Source organism: Aspergillus heteromorphus (genome assembly GCF_003184545.1).
Source record: "Aspergillus heteromorphus CBS 117.55 chromosome Unknown BO70scaffold_96, whole genome shotgun sequence".
NCBI lineage: Eukaryota > Fungi > Ascomycota > Eurotiomycetes > Eurotiales > Aspergillaceae > Aspergillus > Aspergillus heteromorphus.
Genome location: NW_020290501.1, coordinates 1 through 20,739, shown reverse-complemented (window position 1 = coordinate 20,739; position 20,739 = coordinate 1). Strand labels below are relative to the sequence as shown.

Here is a 20,739-nt window from a genome sequence, read left to right as displayed (position 1 = left end):
ATTAATATTTATTTAATATTTAAGAACTTTAATAACAGTTATATATATATCTTTTTAAATAATTTTATAAAATATTTTTTAATCTATATTTAATTAGAAGAATTTAATTTTTAATAAAAAATAAAATAATAAAATTAATTAATTATTTAAATTAAATATATTTAATAGTTCAGAATAATAGATAATAAATAATTATAAAATATAGAATTTAATTTTAAAAATTCTGTTTATTATAAACTATAAAAATCTAGAGAAAGATAATAATTAAAAAAGATTTATTTTAAAAAATAAATAAATATTTATAATAATTTTTACTTAATATTTAATTAATTATTTATTTAGATATAACTAATAATAATTTTTTCTTATAATTCTTATAAAAATAATACTTTATAAAACTAGTTTCTAAGTTTTTAATTTTTAAGTATTATAAGATATAAAAATATATAATATAATAAATATAAAAGATTTATTAAAAATTAATATATCTTTCTAAAAATTATTTTATATTATTAATAAATTTTCTTAATTAAAGTAAAATAATAATTTTTAAGCTTATATATAATCTTTAAAAAAGATTATTTTTTATTATTAATTTTAAAAAATAAAGAGCTTTTCTTAAAAAACTAAATATAAAATAATTTTTTAATTTTTTATAATATATATAATCTTAAGATTGAAGAAAAAAGAAATCTAACTTAAAAAACTTATCTTAATTTAAGTATTATTATTTATAAAAATCTAAAAATAAAAAAAAAGACTTAATAATATTCTCTAAAAATAAATTAAATAATTATAATTAATTTATAATTCTAAAGCTATTTTATAAATAATAAATATAAAAAATAAAAATAAAAAATTTTATAAAAATAATTTATTTTACTTTAAGATATAATTTTATATAAATATAATCTATTATATTTTAATATATAGCTAAGATATTTACTATATTTTATTTATTTTAATAAATCTAATAAATAGAAATTTATATTTAAAATCTAGAATTATAAAATAATCTCTTTCTTTAAATAAAGCTGCTTAAAATATAATAAATTAAAATAAAAAATAAATATTTATAAAAAAATCTATAAAAAACTTTTATAGAATCTTTTATAAGAGCTATAATATTATAATATAGATATAATATATTTTATTTATTCTATTTATTTATTTTATTTATTTTATTTATTTTATTTATTTAATTTATTTAATTTATTTAATTTATTTAATTTATTTAATTTATTTAATTTATTTAATTTATTTAATTTATTTAATTTATTTAATTTATTTAATTTATTTAATTTATTTAATTTATTTAATCTGCTTCATTTTAATAATTTGATTATTATTTATTTATAATCTTTTTAATTATTTATTTATTTCTAATTTTATTAATAGCTCTTTAAGCTATATTTTATTTATAAATCTAAGAATAGTCTGATTTGGAAAAATAATAAAATAAAAATAATATATTTATTTCTAGTATTCTAATTAATAATTAATATATAATTTTTTTAATATTTTATATAATATAATTAAAATATATAGCTAAAATAAAGTAATAATTATATATTTTTATATATATTTTTTACTATAAGAATAATAATTTTATAAAAAACTAAATTTTATTAATATAACTAGGATTTCTTATTATTTTTAATAAATAATAATAAAAAAATACTAATTTCTTTTTTAATTATATTTTTTTAATTTAAAAAGCTTCTTTTTATATACTTTTAGATAATAATAAAAATAATCAGATTAATAATTATTTAATCTAGATATATCTTAATTATATTAGAGCTTAAAAAAATATAATAAATAGATTTTAATATTAAAAATAATTAAAATAATTAATTATCTAATTTTTAGCTATATTATAATTAGATATAAAAATTTTCTTAATCTAACTATAATATAGTGATTAGATATAAAAATTCTAATTAACCTGATCTGATCTGGCTATTAACCACTCTAAAGAATCTTATAAGAATTTTTATTAAGAAGATTTTCTATTTATATAATATATTTATAGAGATTATTATAAATTATAATAATATTTTTATAAAGAATTTCTAATCTAATTTTATTTATATATTTATAATAAAAAAAACTAAGTATAGCTTATTATCTATAGATTAATAATTAAATTAAAAAATTAAATAATATTCTTACTTCTTAAATAATACTTATAAAGTTATATTAATTTTAAATAAAATAATTATATAAATCTATTATTTATTATAAAATTTATATATAATAATATCTTATAAATCTTCATAAAAACATTATTTTTTTATATTATTATAATAAAATATCTATAAGTAATTAAAATAAATTCTTATAAAACAAATAGAGATTAAACTTTTTAAATAAATTAAATATATTTAAAAAATTTTATATTAAAATAAAAAAGAATCTAATTTCTACTTATAAAAAATATAAATAATTTTATAATTATAAAAAATAAATAAAAGTTTTTATATTAAAAAAATAATTTAATTATTTATAAAATATTTTTTATAAAAACAGACTAGTAAGAAGCTAGATCTATAAAATAAAAATATTTTTTTATAAAAACAGACTAGTAAGAAGCTAGATCTATAAAATAAAAAATCTTATTATATTATTAAATAAATAAATTTATAAATCTATAAACTAAAATTATCTATAAAATTATAAATATATAATATATTTTATAAATATTATAAGATAAATAGAATAAACTTATAAAAATACTTTTTTATAAAAAAAAATAATTATAAATATTATTTAAAAATCTTATTAATTTTATAGAGTTAGAATAGATTTTTAAAAATCTTAATTAAATAAAAAATTATTTTAATAAAAATAATATCTAAGAATTACCTATAAATCTATATTATTTAGAAAACTTACTAATTTCTTTTAATAAAAATTTCTTATTTTTTTATAAATTAAATTATTTAGATATTATCTAAGTCTTTATATATTTTATCATTATTAAAAAAATCTAATAATTTTTTTATCTTATATATATTAATTATATCAAAATTCTTGACTTTAATAATAATCTTATTTAATATTTTTAATTATATTTTTATATTAATATATTATATATTACTATAGACTTTCTTATAATATTATCTATAATTATTTTAAAACATTAAATCTAATATTTAAAAATATTTTTATAAAATATAATTTTCTTTTTATAATTTTATATTTTTTAAATCAGAGAATTAAATTTATTAATAATTAATTTTATTATTATAAAATTATTTTTTTAATAATCTTAAGTTTTAACTAGATAACTGTCTTCTTTTTTTTATAATTTTTTTAATTTAATAAAATAATTCTATACTAAAATCTTTAAGAAGATTATTATTAATTATATTTATAATAACTAAAATAAATATTTTTTTATTTATAAATATAAATATTTTCTAATCTAGATTAATATATTTTTAAATATTTAACTAATATATTCTAGCTATTACTTTAATATTTTTAATTTATTTTTTTAATTATATAATAATCTTAATATTATAAAAATCTTTAAAATATTAGTTATTCTGCTATTTATATATTTTTATAATTTTTTAACTAAAAAGTATAATTAACTAATTAATTTGATTAATTAGAAATAATTTAATAATTTAATTAAGAGTTTTTTTAATAATAATATAAAATATAATTTAATAAAGTAATTAATCAGGCTTCTAATTATTAGATTCTAGAATAATAATATAAAAAAGATCTAATTTTATAATACTGCTGCGCAGACAGCAGGACTATATAAATATAGAATTAAATATAAATAAAATATATATAAAATTATATATAAGATTATATATAGACTGATTTAGATAATTATCAGGATTTATATCAATCAAGGACTAAATCTTGTTCTGTTATCATGCCAAGCCCTCGTTCCAATCAATAATATGCGGACTTTGAGACTGCGGGCTGCCGACAACTCCAGCATTGAAAAGAGCGCCGGCCACTGAGACAGGTCATGATCTCCCTTTGCTACTAACGGACTCGCATCGGAGGTCCCTATCCTCCGCCACAACTGCCAACTCGCCAGCTTTAAACCGAGACATAAGCCTCCCTCAAGCCATCTGCCCTCCGCACATCACTTCCGGCGGCTGTATACCATACTTGATCTTGCTTGCTCTTTCTCCGCTTGCCGCTCCCCCCATTCTTGACCCGAGGATTCCGGTCATGTCTATGTCTGTTTTTCTGGATTGAACCCTGCAGTTCAAACCTGCACTCTTCTTCTCTTTTCTTCTTCCTGCTCATCCCTCTGTATTGCTTCTATGCCGAGCCTAGACTTCACAATCTATGAAGGCAGCCATATATTACATCAAGTTATCCGCGAATCAGAACAATCGCGTTCTCTTCTAAGCAGATGGGTTCTGATAAAGGCAGCAGCGCTAGAGAAAATATAGCCTCTCCAGAACAAGACGGCCTTCAGCGAAGCAATGGATTACTGATGCCTGTCCTCATCCGGTCGGCAGAGAGGTCGCCGAGCAGTACCTTACTCCCCACACACGGTAAAGACCAGCAAAGGCAACATGTGCTGTTCCGCGTTGATACTGCTGGGGAGAGTGGGCGAAGTGGAATTCATCTATTTCACTTCTTGCGCGTTTGTTTCCGGAGCAGTTGTACTTTATCGATGCTGGTAAATGTGTTTTGGCCCTTTGTTCCAGCTGCCATCGCCATTCATTTCGCCAGGCCCGATCTCCATGTCTGGGTTTTTTCCCTTAATTATATTGCAATGGTGCCTTCGGCCAACCTCCTTGGGTTCGCCGGCGGAGAACTCGCGAAAAAAGCTTCCCAAAGTACTCGGTGTTCTCTTGGAAACAACTCTGAGTTCGGTTGTGAAAATTGTTCTCTTCATGGTCTTAATTCACAACGATCAGGGAGGCAATCTAATTCCTGTCATACAGGCCGCTATTTTAGGCTCAATTCTGGCGAACCTTCTGCTTTGTCTCGGCCTATGCTTTTTCTGTGGAGGCATTGGACGTGAAAATCAGTCATTTCATGAGGCTGTCAGCGAAGTAGGCTCAGGGATCTTGCTAGTTGCAGGCTTTGGGCTTTTAATCCCTAGTGCGTTTTATGTGACCCTGAAGAGCAATTCGTCGGATACACATGTACAGTTGTCGTCGCAAGCCTTGAATCGGTCAACTTTGATCATCAGCAGAGCCACAGCCGTCATCCTTCTAGTGGCCTTTCTGATGTAAATCGTTGCTTCCCAGGATGTCAGTTCGGGATGTGGATGCTTACTGCATGAAATAGGTATCTATTTTACAACCTTCATAGCCATCATAGCATCTTTGATGAAGTGCTTGAGTTCGACGAGCGCCAAGACGAAGATCGCGAGAAAGTACTAAAGCGGGCAAAACTTACCCTTATCGAATGCCTCGCTGCTGTTGCTATCTCACTCGCTTGTGTCTGCATGTCTGCCGTCTTCCTGGTGGAAGAGATCGAGCATATAGTAAACGAAAGAGGAGTGTCGGACAACTTTATGGGCCTAATTCTAGTTCCCTTGGTCGAGAAAGCGGCAGAGCACTTGACTGCCATTGACGAAGCCTGGTAAGCACATTATTGCATACCTAATTTCACTATGAAACGGGTTACCTTGGCCACCGGCTGCCACCGCTAACTTCGGACAGGGATAATCAGATCAACTTTGCACTCTTTCACTGCCTTGGCCCGTCAATTCAAACGGCGCTGTTGAACGCACCCATTGCAGTACTTGTAGGCTGGGGTATTGGTAAGGATATGGGTCTGAATTTTGAAATCTTCATGATAGTACTGGTTGTTTTATCCATCCTAGTTGTCGGGAACTTTCTCCGAGATGGCAAGTCGAATTACCTGGAAGGAGGCCTCTGCGTGCTGGTCTACGTAATCATTGCGGTGAGCACGTGGTACTATCCTCGAATCGTACCCGAAGGTGAGTCGGGGGAATGACAACGCCTCTTTCTTGGTATTTTAGCTAGGAAGTACTTTTGTAGCACGCGCTTGGGAGAGAACGTTGAATTCAGACTTACGGACAGCCGGTGCTTACCTAAATAATAACAATAACACCACCGCTTATTATGTGTGAAAAAGAACCTCTCTGTTTCATTGAGCAATCTTGACAAGACTCCTCCATGGCCTTGATGATTGCAACTGCTGGTGGCTGAAGTACGGAGTAGCGGGTCGGGTTTCCCGACGTACTGGCCAAGCTCCGAAGCTCTTCCAGCTCCTACCTCCCCTTGGTTCCGGGAAGAGATAGGTAGTTCCTAAGATCAAATCGAAACAAAGGCCCAATGGACCCTTCATCCATCATCATTTCGGCACTCAAAGATCGTGATATCTCGTTCAGGCGTGACGACATCCAATCAGTCCTTAGAAATGGACCAGGCAGTACTAAGATTGCGGAGTGGCTAATGAGACATGTTACTCCCGACACTATGCTTTCGCAAGAAGAACTCACACTGTATTTTTGACTACATTGAGAAAGAGCCCCAGGAACTTCCAACATATCTGACTGTTACATTCTTACTGTAGGTATTCGAAGCTCGAAAGCTCCGGTGACTTGCAAAGCATTCTCACCAGCACAAACATGGACGTGATCCAACCACTTCAAGACAATGATCTTTGGCACGCGATCCAAATATTAGATGCTTCTACGGGTGCAATTACAAAACAGGTAGCAAGTTTGGAATTGCAATATGGGGGTATAAACATGCAATCTCAGTCGAATGATGGACGGAAGTTGTGTCAGAATAGGGATGTTGCAAGACTATGCCAGAAGCATAAGTCATGGAGGCAGAATATCGCTGCTGCGGTAGTTCTTTCTTATCTTGGTCCCAGTCATGGAAATTTTGCTGAGAGTATTCTGTACAGTCTAGTGATCTTGCTCACGTGCTGGAACTGGATCTGAGAAGTGAATCAGAGCGAGCGACGACAGAGGGCAAAAGACTACTGTCCACCCTGACAACACGATTAAAGGAAGACGATAGATTAATTGTGGTACTGGAAAGACTTTCTGCTCAAATTGAATTTACCGGGCAGGATGAGACTATTGTGGAACAGGCTTCTGGGCGAAGCAGAGTTCTTGCCCAGTGCATTTCTGACGAGATCCAGCACCGGCTTGATCGGTTATACCTGGAAAGCTTACAAAGAGGTTTGATGGAGACACAAAGCAAGCCTCAACAGGCTGAAGACGAAGCTCTGGTCGCGTTAAAGGGTGAGCTCGATTCGTTATATCCGGAGATTTCGATACTGGCGGAGATGTCTACGAGACAGGAATTCACAGAACCAATGGTACATGAGCTAGGCAGCCACCATGGCAAGTTGCGTATTGATTTCCATCAAAAGCTGGATTATGTGCGCCATCCCCAACATCCACGGCCTTTCTTCACTAATGCCCTCTAGGTTCTGGATGTTATCTCAAAGATGGCCTCTTATACAGGGACCCTCATCAGGCGCCTGCAGGATCGGGAGTCATTTTGTGGGATGCTTGAAACCATCGCTGCTGCGCATCAATCGGAAGTCGGTGACCTGTTCACTGCTCAGACTACATCGACACGGGAAGCCCTGAGGCATGCCTTCGTGCAGTTAACGCCGACATTCATTTCTTCCAAGAATCGAGATGCTCCGGTTTCCGACACTCTGTCACTGGCGAAGCTGTTGCGCCGCGAAGGGCTATCGCTGGAATCTATCCTCGATTCGGAAAAGGTCGATGAAGGCTCAAAAGCTTTGCAAGGGAAGAGACTTCAGCTAACCGACAGCCTATATTCTCATGGAATAGCCGCAGATTCGCCAATGGCGACAGGGCTGTTCCCGACTGACCAAGCAATACGGCTTCTCTCCACGTGCTTGCACACGAATTCGCAATTTGAATCCTCACTTTCACGCCCAGAACACCGGGAAAGGCTTTCCAGTCTCGAATTGAGATTAAATGAAATGAAACAGGGTCTAAAAGAACTCGACCCAACTGTGCTTCTCAGACGGGACAGAGGCCGGGATAGGTTTGTCGATAATTGGGGCTCGAGGGTGCTGGAGGACTAGTCGATGTTTCGGCGGTTCTTGCTTCAAGATACCGCCTCTCTTACTGTATACCTGCATACCGAGTCCTGTAAATGCGCGGTTAGAATGACCAGGGTGCTATTGTGTAATCATCGGCTGTGTGGATCTGGACATGTGCTGTACGGAGAACCCACGTGGGTTTGAACAAAACCGACATCCGGGGTAGGTGTATTGTATGTACCTACAGCTAGATATCATCTACCTTATAGCGCCTGCCTGCTGGCACTCCGTACCAAATACTTGCAGGATTGTTTTGTGGCCCGTACGGGCATACAGCTCCGGCGGGTTCAGAAAAAGTTGCGGAAGAATCAGACTGATCACTGAAATTAGAATAATTCTTAACAAGAATTAAAAAATAGTAATAAAATCTTCTATATTTTTTATATAATTTATATTTTTTATTTAAAGTTAATTTTTTTTATAAAATATAAAAAATAAATAGATCTATTAATTTTAAAATTTTTATAATTATATATAATTTATTTATATAATATAAATATATTAAGCTAAAAGATAAAATCTGACTTTATAAAATCTAATTTATTTAATTTAAGATAAATTTATTAATTAAATTAAATTAGATTTTAAAAATTTAAATCTATTTATTAAGTCTATTTACTTGCTTGAGCAGATTCTCTTGACAAGCTGGGCTGAGTAAATCCCAAGCTGACAAGCGGGTAATAACAAGTCTACTGACTGCTTGTAAGAATAGTAATTCTTATAACACTTATAATATACTATATTATAAGAAATATTTATATTATAGAGATAATCTCTTATAAAATAATTATATTAATATAATATATAATAATATAATCTACAGAATTCTTATAAATATATTTATTTATAAGAAAAATTAGATAAAAAACTAATAATAATATTTTAAATAATATAAATATTATTTTAATTATATAATAAATATATTTTTTTTATATTATTTTAATATATACTCTTATAATTTTATTATTTAAAATTTATAAAATAATTTATTAAAATTATATTTATATTATTATATAAAATATTAGATATTATACTTATAAGAAATTTTTTAATTTTAAAAAAATTAATTATAAAATTATTATAAAGAAAATAATTAAAATAAATATAATTTTATTATTTTTTAAAAACTTTTATAAGTAATTAAATATATTTTAATAAATTATAGAATTAGAATAGAGACTTAAAATTTTTATAAATAATAAAAAACTTATAAATTTCTAAGTAATTCTAATATTTTATTTATAAAATTAAAGAAAATTAATATATATATATATTTTTTATAAAATAATAAATACTATAGTATTTATAATTATATTATTTTTTAATTATTTATTATTTAATAAGAATCTATCGCAGAGATTAATAATTAAAATAAAAATTAATAAGTATAAATTATAATAATTTATTTAAATTATATACTTAATAATTTATAAAAAAATAAAATTATAAAATTCTTTTAAAAAAATAGTTAAATAAATTTTTCTAAATTTTTTTAAGATATAACTAGATAATTTAAAAAAGTTATAAATAAAAAATATAATTATAAACTTTAAAAATAATCTTTTATAAAAGAATTCTTTTATATATTTATAATATTAAAAGAAGATAAAAACAGAGCTAGATTATAAAATATAAAAATTAAATATTATATAATTATATTTATTCTTTAAATTATTTTTATAAAATATAAAATAAAAGATTTATAAATATCTAGATTTTTTTATTATTAAATAAGATCTAATTATATTATTTATAAAATTAAGATTAAGTATTAATTAATAAAATAAAAAAATTAATTATATATAAGAAAAACAAGTATTATTGTTTATAAATTAAATAAAATAATCTAATAATTATAAAGTATTATAAAAGCTTTCTATAAAGAGATATTCTATAATTAAATATTAATATTTATAAGAATAATAAAATATTTTAACTACAGAAAGTAAGATTATATAATAAAAGATTATTATTAAAGTAAGATTACATAATAAAAAATTATTATTAATATAAAAATAAAAATTCTAAAAAATAACTTGCAGTTTAAATAGACTATAAAAAATTAATAAATATATTTTTTATAATATATTTTATTCTAAGATTATAAGAATAATTACTTATATAGAATAAGACTAATCTATTTAAAAAGATTAATATTTTAATTAATATAAATATAGAAATAAATCTAATATTTATAATATTAATAAAAATTATAAAATAATTAATAATATTTATAAAGAGTTTTATAAAATTATTAAATAATAATAATATTTATTTAAAAAAACTATAATAATTAAAATAAATCTTATAAATATAAAAAATAATTATAAGATTTATAAAAAAAAGTATTATTATAATATTTAATATAGAAAAGATTATATTAAATATATTATAAATTTAAACAGAGATCTCTATTACAGAGTTTAATTAATATTATTAAAAATTTTATAAAATATAATAAATTAAAATATATTATATTATTATAGTAGAGTTTCTTATAAAGAAATTAAAGATTAAATAATTATAAATTATAATAATTAAATTTATCTATAAAGAGATAGATTTAGAAGTATTTTTAAAATAGTTTTATAATTTTAAGATAATATTTATAAAAAATAAAATAATAAACTATCTATCTTTATAATTAAATATTAATCTAAAAATTAATTTAGAAAAATTATAAATTAAAAATAAAATTAATTTATAAAATATTATTCACAAAGTAGAAAATACTCTGAGAATATTTATAAAAATATTTTATATATAAATAAATTTAATATTTAAAATTATTTATTAAAATATTAATTCTTTTTATAAAAAAAAAGAATAGGAATTTATAAGTATATATTAATTATTATAAGCTAAATAAATAAATTATTAAAATAAATATTTATTATTATAAATTAATATTTATTATTATAAATTAATATTTATTATTATAAATTAATATTTATTATTATAAATTAATATTTATTATTATAAATTAATAACTATATTAATGAAATTTAGCTTATAAAAGTATTATAATTTATATAATTTAATTTTTATAAAATTTATTATAGAATAAGAATTATAATAGATTATAAATAAAAAATAATTTTTTAAATAAAATAGAATTTATTTGAATTTTTAATTTTATTTTTTAGACTAATTAATATATTTATAAAATTTTAAGATTTTATAATTTTTTTATTTATAAAGTACTTAAATAATTTTATAATTATTTATTTTAATAATATTATAATATACTTATAAGATCTTAAGATATATAAAAAATAAATTTATAAAATTATATAAATTTTAATTAAAATAGATTTATATATAAAATTAAATAAATATTATTTTATATAAATAAAGATTAATTTTCTTAATTTTATTATAAGCTATAAAAATATATAAATAAAATTAAAATAAATTATAATAATTCGCGAGTAATTAAAGTTATAGAATATAAAAAATATATTATAATTTATAAAATTTATAAATTAATATTAATAATTTATTTAAAAATACTTATAAATAATAATCTTATTTATAGATTTTATTAAAGAATTCTAGAAAAAAAAGATTTTAATATAAAGTTTATTATAATTAATATTTATAAGAGCTTTAAATAACTGAAGATAATATTTATAAAAAATATTATAATTATTTATTTTTAAAAAAACATAAGTATATATTAAAATAAATATATTTAATTTTATAATTAATAATATATTATTATAAAATAATATAGATAATTAATAAATTTTAATTATATCTTATTTATAAAAGATAATTACAGTAAAAAGAGATTATAGAATTTATAATTAAAAATTATTTATAATAATAGAATTATTTAAGAAATAATATTATTAATTAAAAAAAAACAGATTTTATAATTAAGATATTTATTAATTATAAAAATCTTAAGTATTTTATTAGAGTGGCTAACAGCCAGGTCAGATTAGATTAATTAGAATTTTTATATCTAACTGCTAGATTATAATTAGATTAAGAAAATTTTTATATCTAATTATAATATAACTAAAAACTAGATAATTAATTATTTTAATTATTCTTAGTATTAAGATTTACTTACTATATTTTTTTAAGCTCTAGTATAATTAAGATATATTCAGATTAAATAATTATTAATTTAATTATTTTTATTATTATTTAAAAATATATAAAAAGAAGCTTTTTAGATTAAAAAAATATAATTAAAAAAAAATTAGTATTTTTTTTATTATTATTTATTAAAAATAATAAGAAAATTCTAGTTATATTAATAAAATTTAGTTTTTTATAAAATTATTATTCTTATAGTAAGAAATATATATAAAAATATATAATTATTATTCTATTTTAGTTATATATCTTAATTATATTATAGAATACTAGAAAAACTATATATTAATTATTAATTAAAATACTAAAAATAAATATATTATTTTTATTTTATTATTTCTTCTGAATCAGACTATTCTTAGATTTATAAATAAGATATAACTTAAAAAATTATTAATAAAATTAAAAATTAATAAATAATTAAAAAGATTACAGATAGTTAGATTATTAAAATAAAATAAATTAAATAAATTAAATAAATTAAATAAATTAAATAAATTAAATAAATTAAATAAATTAAATAAATTAAATAAATTAAATAAATTAAATAAATTAAATAAATTAAATAAATTAAATAAATTAAATAAATTAAATAAATTAAATAAATTAAATAAATTAAATAAATTAAATAAATTAAATAAATTAAATAAATTAAATAAATTAAATAAATAAAATAAATAAATAGAATATACTAGATCTGTATTATAATATTATAACTCTTATAAAAAATTTTATAAAAATTTTTTATAGATTTTTTTTATAAATATCTACTTTTTATTCTAGTTTATTATATCTTAAGTAGCTTTATTTAAAAGAAGAGATTATTTTATAATTTTAAGCTTTAAATATAAATTTCTATTTATTAAATTTATTAAAATAAATAAAATATAGCAGATATCTTAGTTATATATTAAAATATAATAAATTATATTTATATAAAATTATATTTTAAAATAAAATAAATTATTTTTATAAAGTTTTCTATTTTTATTTTTTATATTTACTATTTATAAAATAGCTTTAGAATTATAAGTTAATTATAATTATTTAATTTATTTTTAAAAAATATTATTAAGTCTTTTATTTTATTTCTTAGATTTTTATAAATTATAATAATATCTAAACTAAGATAAGCTTTTTAAGTTAGATCTTTTTTTTTTTAAATCTTAATATTATATATATTATAAAGAATTAAAAAATTATTTTATATTTAGCTCTTTAAAAAAAGCTCTTTATTTTTTAGAATTAATAATAAAAAATAATTTTTTCTAAAAATTATATATAAATTAAAAAATTATTATTTTACTTTAATTAAGAAAAGTTATTAATAATATAAAATAATTTTTAAAAAAATATATTATTTTTTAATAAAATGTTTTATATCTACTATATTATATATTTTTATATTTTATAATATTTCAAAATTAAAAACTTAAAAACTAGTTCTATAAGCTATTATCTCTATAAGAATTAATAAAAAAAATTATTATTAATTATATTTAAATAAATAATTAGTTAGATACTAAGTAAAGAGTTATTATAAATATTTATTTATTTTTTTAAAATAAATCTTTTCTAATTATTATTTTTTTTTAGATTTTTATAATTTATAATAAACAGGATTTTCAGAATTAAATTTTATATTTTATAATTATTTATTATTTATTATTCTAAATTATTAAATATATTTAATTTAAATAAATAATTAATTTTATTATTTTATTTTTCTGCTGAAAATTAAGTTTTTTTAATTAAATATAAATTAAAAAATATTTTATAGAATTATCTAAAGAGATATATATATAACTACTATTAAAATTTCTAAATATTAGATAAATATTAATTATAATAGATTACTAAATTAGTTCTAATCAGAAAATATTTTTTAATTTAATTAAATATTTTTTAATAAAAAATATAAATTATTATAAGATTTTACTAGACTTTTAATTAATATCTAAATCTTATATTAATAAAAATCTAATTATAATTATTTTATTAGTTTTATATAAATATAATCTTGTCTATTAATTATTAGATATAATAATTAATAATATTAATAATAATAATATAATATTTAATATAATCTTAGTTAAACTCTAAACTTAATTTAGTTAGAATATTTAGTTTTATAATATTTTAATTAATTCTAATTTTTTAAAGATTATTTAAAATTAGTATTATATTTTTTATTTTATTTATATAATTTAGTTTATAATTAATATTCTTTTATAAAAACTTTAGATTAAGATCTTAAATAATATTATTAAATATATATAAAAAAATAATAATAAAAGTTTTAAAATCTTTTTTAATATTTTAAAAATTTTTAAAAAAATATATTCTAAAAGCTATTTATAAAAAATTAATATAGAATTTTTTTTATAAAAGATTTTTAGAAATTTTTTATTAGCTAGTTTATTATATTAATTTTTAATTATAAATTTAAAAATTATATAATTTATAAATATAAGCTTTTAATATTATAAGAAGTTCTTATTTATTTAATAACTTAAATCTAACTTAGTTTATTATTTTTTTTTAATTATAAAATTTGCTAAAACTTAATTTATTTTATAATTTATTAAATATTTAATTTTATTAAATAATTAAAAGTTTTATTCAGTACTAAAAATATAATAATATTAATTATTTTTATTTTATTATAATTAAATAAAAATAGATAGAATATTTTTTAAGTTTTTATATTTCTTTTTTTTTTTTTATTTTCTGTCTTTTTAAAAATAATAGATTTATTATTTATAAGATTTATAATATCTATAATAATTTCTTTAATTATCTAAATTATTTAATTAATAGATTAGAAAGAAAATAGATACTCTAAAAAAAATTTTTTTTAAAAGCTTATATAATATATATCAGAAACTTTAAAAGTATTATTATTATATTTATTAAACAGAAGACTATATTTATATAATTATAATTATTTTAGATCTAATATTAAAGCTTAGGAAATTTAAGAAAAATATATAATTATTAATTAAATAATAATATTAATTAATATTATAAATATTAAACTATTTTTAAGAAGATATTCTTTTTTTATTTTAGTTAAAATTTAATAATTAATATATTATTAATAGTCTCTAAATTATTATTAGATCTAGATAAGATTTTTTATAATATTTTTAAATATTAGAGACTCTTATCTATAGTTAAAATATATAAAAAACTTAAGATATATCTAGATATTAAAAATATATAGTTTCTTAAGATATTTTTAATTAAACTAATATAATTTTAAATATTATAGAATATATTAATATCTTTATTTATTAAAAATTTTACTATAATTAATTTTTTATTCTTTATTAAATAACTAGAGATTTTCTTTTAATTATAATTAATAATATTAATATTAAATATTTTTTTAATAATTCTTAAGATATCTGCTATTATTATTAGAATTATTTTAATTTTAATATAATTAAAATAGTTATGTTTTAAATATATATTAATTATTTTATTATAAATAAAAAGTATTAGAATATATTTAATAATCTTAATTTAGATTTAATTATTTTTATACTTAAGAAGTAAGAGAAGAATAAGATAATTATTATCTTTTATATTAATAAGAATAAGAATATAGATAATCTTAAAAATAATTTAAAGAATAAATTATTATTAGAATTAAAAAAACTAGTCTTATCTAAGTTTTTAATTATTATATATATTTAGATAAAGATAAAGATTTAATTTTTATAATTTCTATATTATTATAATTATTATTCTGAATAATATAAAAAATAAATATTTTATATTTTTTTTTATTTTTTTTATATTAGATTTTATAAAAGTCTTTTTTAGAGTATAGTATATTTTTTAAGATAATTAATTAAATAAATTAAATAGTAGATTATATCTAAAGAATATTATTATATTTATACTATAATTAAATATATATTATACTTTATATATTATTTATATAAGAAGAATATATATATTATAAATTAATTTATAATTATTAATTTATCTGCTATATCTAATCTTTCTAATTAATAAATATAAATATCTATAATAATAATTATATCTTAATCTGATCTTAATTATATAATTAAAAATTTTTTATATCTTAATCTAATTACTAGATTATAGCCAGATTAGAGTGGCTTAACCTGACTGTTATATCTTAACCTTAACCTGGCCATAATCTGATAGTCAGATTAAGATATAAAAAATTTTTAACTATATAATTAAGATTAGATTAAGATATAATTATTACTATAATTATTTATATCTGCTAATCAGAAAAATCAGATATAGCAGATAAATTAATAATTATAAATTAATTTATAATATATATATTCTTTTTATATAGATAATATATAAAATATAATATATATTTAATTATAATATAAATATAATAATATTTTTTAAATATAGTCTACTGCTTAATCTGCTTAATTAATTATTTTAAAAAATATATTATATTCTAAAAAAAACTTTTATAGAATCTAGTATAAAAAAAATAAAAAAAGATATAAAATATTTATTCTTTATATTATTTAAAATAATAATTATAATAATATAAAAATTATAAAGACCAGATCTCTATTTTTATCTGAGTATATATAATAATTAAAGACTTAAATAAAACTAGTTTTTTTAATTTTAATAATAATCTATTTTCTAAATTATCTTTAAGATTATTTATATTCTTATTCTTATTAATATAGAAAATAATAATTATTTTATTTTTTTTTTATTTCTTAGATATAAAAATAATTAAATCTAAATTAAGATTATTAAGTATATTCTAATACTTCTTATTTATAATAAAATAATTAATATATATTTAAAGTATAATTACTTTAATTATATTAAAATTAAAATAGTTTTAATAATAATAGCAGATATCTTAAAAATTATTAAAAAAATATTTAATACTAATATTATTAATTATAATTAAAAGAAAATCTCTAGTTATTTAATAAAAAATAGAAAACTAATTATAGCAGAATTTTTAATAAATAAGAATATTAATATATTCTATAGTATCTAAAATTATATTAATTTAATTAAAAATATTTTAAGAAGCTATATATTTTTAATATCTAGATATATCTTAAGTTCTTTATATATTTTAATAAAAGCTAGATATAAAATAATTTTCCGATTCTTTATAATATATATAATCTTAAGATTTAAGAAAGAAGAAAAGATCTAACTTAAGAAATTTATTTTAGTTTAAATATTATTATAATTTATAAAAATTTAAAAAATAAAAAAAAAAACTTAATAATATTCTCTAAAAATAAATTAGATAATTATAATTAATTTATAATTCTAAAGCTATTTTATAAATAATAAATATAAAAGAATAAAAGCAGAAAACTCTGTTTAGTAAATATTAGATTAAAATAAAAATTTAATATAATAATAAAATAGAATTTAGTCTTTAATTATAAATCTAATAATAGATTTAACAAGCAGAAATTTATATTTAAAATTCAGAATTATAAAATAGTCTCTTTTCTTAAATAGAACTGCTTAAAATATAATAAATTAAAATAAAAAATAAATATTTATAAAAAAAATTTATAAAAAATTTTTATAAGATCTTCTATAAGAGCTGTAATATTATAATATAGATCTAATATATTTTATTTATTTATTTTATTTATTTAATCTATTTAATTTATTTAATTTATTTAATCTATTTAATCTATTTTATTCTAATAATCTAATTATTTATAATCTTCTTAACTATCTACTAGTTTCTAATTCTGTTAATAGCTCTTTAAGTTATATCTTATTTATAAATCTAAGAATAGTCTAATTTAGAAGAAATAGTAGAATAGAAGTAATATATTTATTTTTAATATTTTAATTAATAATTAATATATAATTTTTCTAGTATTTTATAATATAATTAAAATATATAATTAAAACAGAGTAATAATTATATATTTTTATATATATTTTTTACTATAAAAATAATAATTTTATAAAAAGCTGAATTTTATTAATATAACTAGAATTTTCTTATTATTTTTAATAAATAATAATAAAGAAGATACTAATTTCTTTTTTAATTATATTTTTTTAATTTAAAAAGCTTTTTTTTATATACTTTTAAGCAATAATAAAAATAGCCAGATTAATAATTATTTAATCTAAATATATCTTAACTATACTAGAGCTTAAAAAAATATAATAAATAAATCTTAATATTAAGAATAATTAAGATAATTAATTATCTGATTTTTAGTTATATCGCGATCAGATATAAAAATTTTCTTAATCTGATTATAATCTGGTGATTAGATATAAAAATTCTAATTAACCTGATCTGACCTGGCTGTTAGCTACTCTAAGCCAGATTAAGATTAAGATATAATAGTTAGGTTAAGCCACTCTATATTTTATAATAAGTCCAGAGCTATTATAAAAATAAATATAATAAATATAATAATTTATAATATTTTGATTTTATTTTATTTATTATTTAAATATATAAAATCTTATAAATATATTTTAAATATATAAAAAATTAGAAGAGCAAAAATAACAGATAATATTATTATTATAAAAAAATTATATTATAAAAATCTTTTTATAAAGCTACTAGCCACAGTATTTATAATATTAATAAAAAATTAATAAATATAAAATATTTATAAAGAATTAAAAGACTTTAAAAATTTTAAATTATAAAAAAAAAGAATAGATAAGATTTTATAATAAAAAAATTATAAAAGTTTTTTATAAAAAATAGAATAATTATATATCTTAGATAAATATATTTTAAGTTTTAAATACTTATAAAGCTATATAATAATTTTATTATAAATTATTTTATAAGTAAGAAAATACTAATATTAAGAATTTTAATAATTCTAATAAATAAAAATAAATAATTTTATAAATAAATATTATTAAATTTATAAAATATATTAAAATAATAAAATAATTTACAAAAAATAATATAAATTACTAGAATTTTTATTTATATTCATAAAACTTTAAAAAGAAATAATAATAAATTTTATCACTAATTTATTTATAAGTACTAGTATTATTAAAAACTTATAAAAGATTTTTAATAATATTTTAATAATAATAAATAAATATAGTAAGATAATCTATTTTATTTTTTTATAAAAAAATCTTAGTAAACAAAATCTTATAAAAATCTTTATTAAAAAGGGTTTTTATTTATATAATATATTTATGAAGATTATTATAGATAGAGTGGCTTAACCTGACTGTTATATCTTAATCTTAATCTGGCCATAATCTAGCAGTTAGATTAAGATATAAAAAATTTTTAATTATATAGTTAAGATTAGATTAAGATATAATTATTATTTTAATTATTTATATTTATTAATTATAAAAATCAGATATAGTAGATAGATTAATAATTATAAATTAATTTATAATATATATATTATTTTTGTATAAATAATATATAAAATATAATATATATTTAATTATAATATAATAATATTCTTTAGATATAGTCTATTATTTAATTTATTTAATCAATTATCTTAAAGAATATACTATACTCTGAAAAAGACTTTTATAAAATTTAATATAAAAAAAACAAAAAAAAGATATAAAATATTAAATTTAAAATATAATTAATTAATTAATTAATTTAATTAATCTGATTAAATCTAGTTAAAATATAAAATATTTTTTAATTAGAGCTGATTCAGTAGTCTATTATAATTAATATTTCTTTAATATTTAGAAATTTTAATAGCAGTTATATATATATCTCTTTAAATAGTTTTATAAAATATTCTTTAATTTATATTTAATTAAAAAAACTTAATTTTTAGTAAAAAAATAAAGTAATAAGATTAATTATTTATTTAAATTAAATATATTTAATAATTTAGAATAATAAATAATAGATAATTATAAAATATAGAACTTAATTCTAAAAATTTTATTTATTATAAATTATAAAAATCTAGAAAAAGATAATAATTAGAAAAGATTTATCTTAAAAAATAAATAAATATCTTTAATAATTCTTTATTTAATATCTAACTAATTATTTACTTAGATATAATTAATAATAATTTTTTTATAATTCTTATAAAAATAATAGTTTATAAAACTAGTTTCTGAGTTTTTAATTTTTAAGTATTATAAAATATAAAAATATATAATATAATAAATATAAAAGATTTATTAAAAAATAATATATTTTTCTGAAAGCTGTTCTATATTATTAATAATTTTTTTTAATTAAAATAAAATAATAATTTTTAAACTTATATATAATTTTTAGAAAAGATTATTTTTTATTATTAATTTTAAAAAATAAAGAGCTTTTTTAAAAAGCTAAATAAAAATAATCTTTTAATTTTTTATAATATATATAATCTTAAGATTTAGAGAAAAAGAAAAAATCTGACTTAAAAAGCTTATTTTAATTTAAATATTATTATAATTTATAAAGATCTAAGAAATAAAAAAAAACTTAATAATATTTTTTAAAAATAAATTAAATAATTATAATTAATTTATAATTCTAAAGCTGTTCTGTAAATAATAAATATAAAAAAATAAAAATAAAAA

The 20,739-nt window shown here is 17.7% G+C and overlaps 1 protein-coding gene across 1 annotated transcript; it reads left to right on the top strand.

The window, feature by feature from the left end:
• Positions 1-4,762: 4,762 nt before the first annotated feature.
• On the top strand, positions 4,763-16,302 carry BO70DRAFT_401563 (uncharacterized protein; the record flags this gene model as incomplete). Its single annotated transcript, XM_025546982.1, has 9 exons — positions 4,763-4,826; positions 4,948-5,224; positions 5,284-5,580; positions 5,661-5,941; positions 6,457-6,469; positions 6,541-6,820; positions 6,880-7,362; positions 7,411-7,713; positions 16,294-16,302. The coding sequence occupies 9 exons, from the start codon at positions 4,763-4,765 to the stop codon at positions 16,300-16,302; spliced, it is 2,007 nt and encodes a 668-aa protein (XP_025394091.1).
• Positions 16,303-20,739: the final 4,437 nt, after the last annotated feature.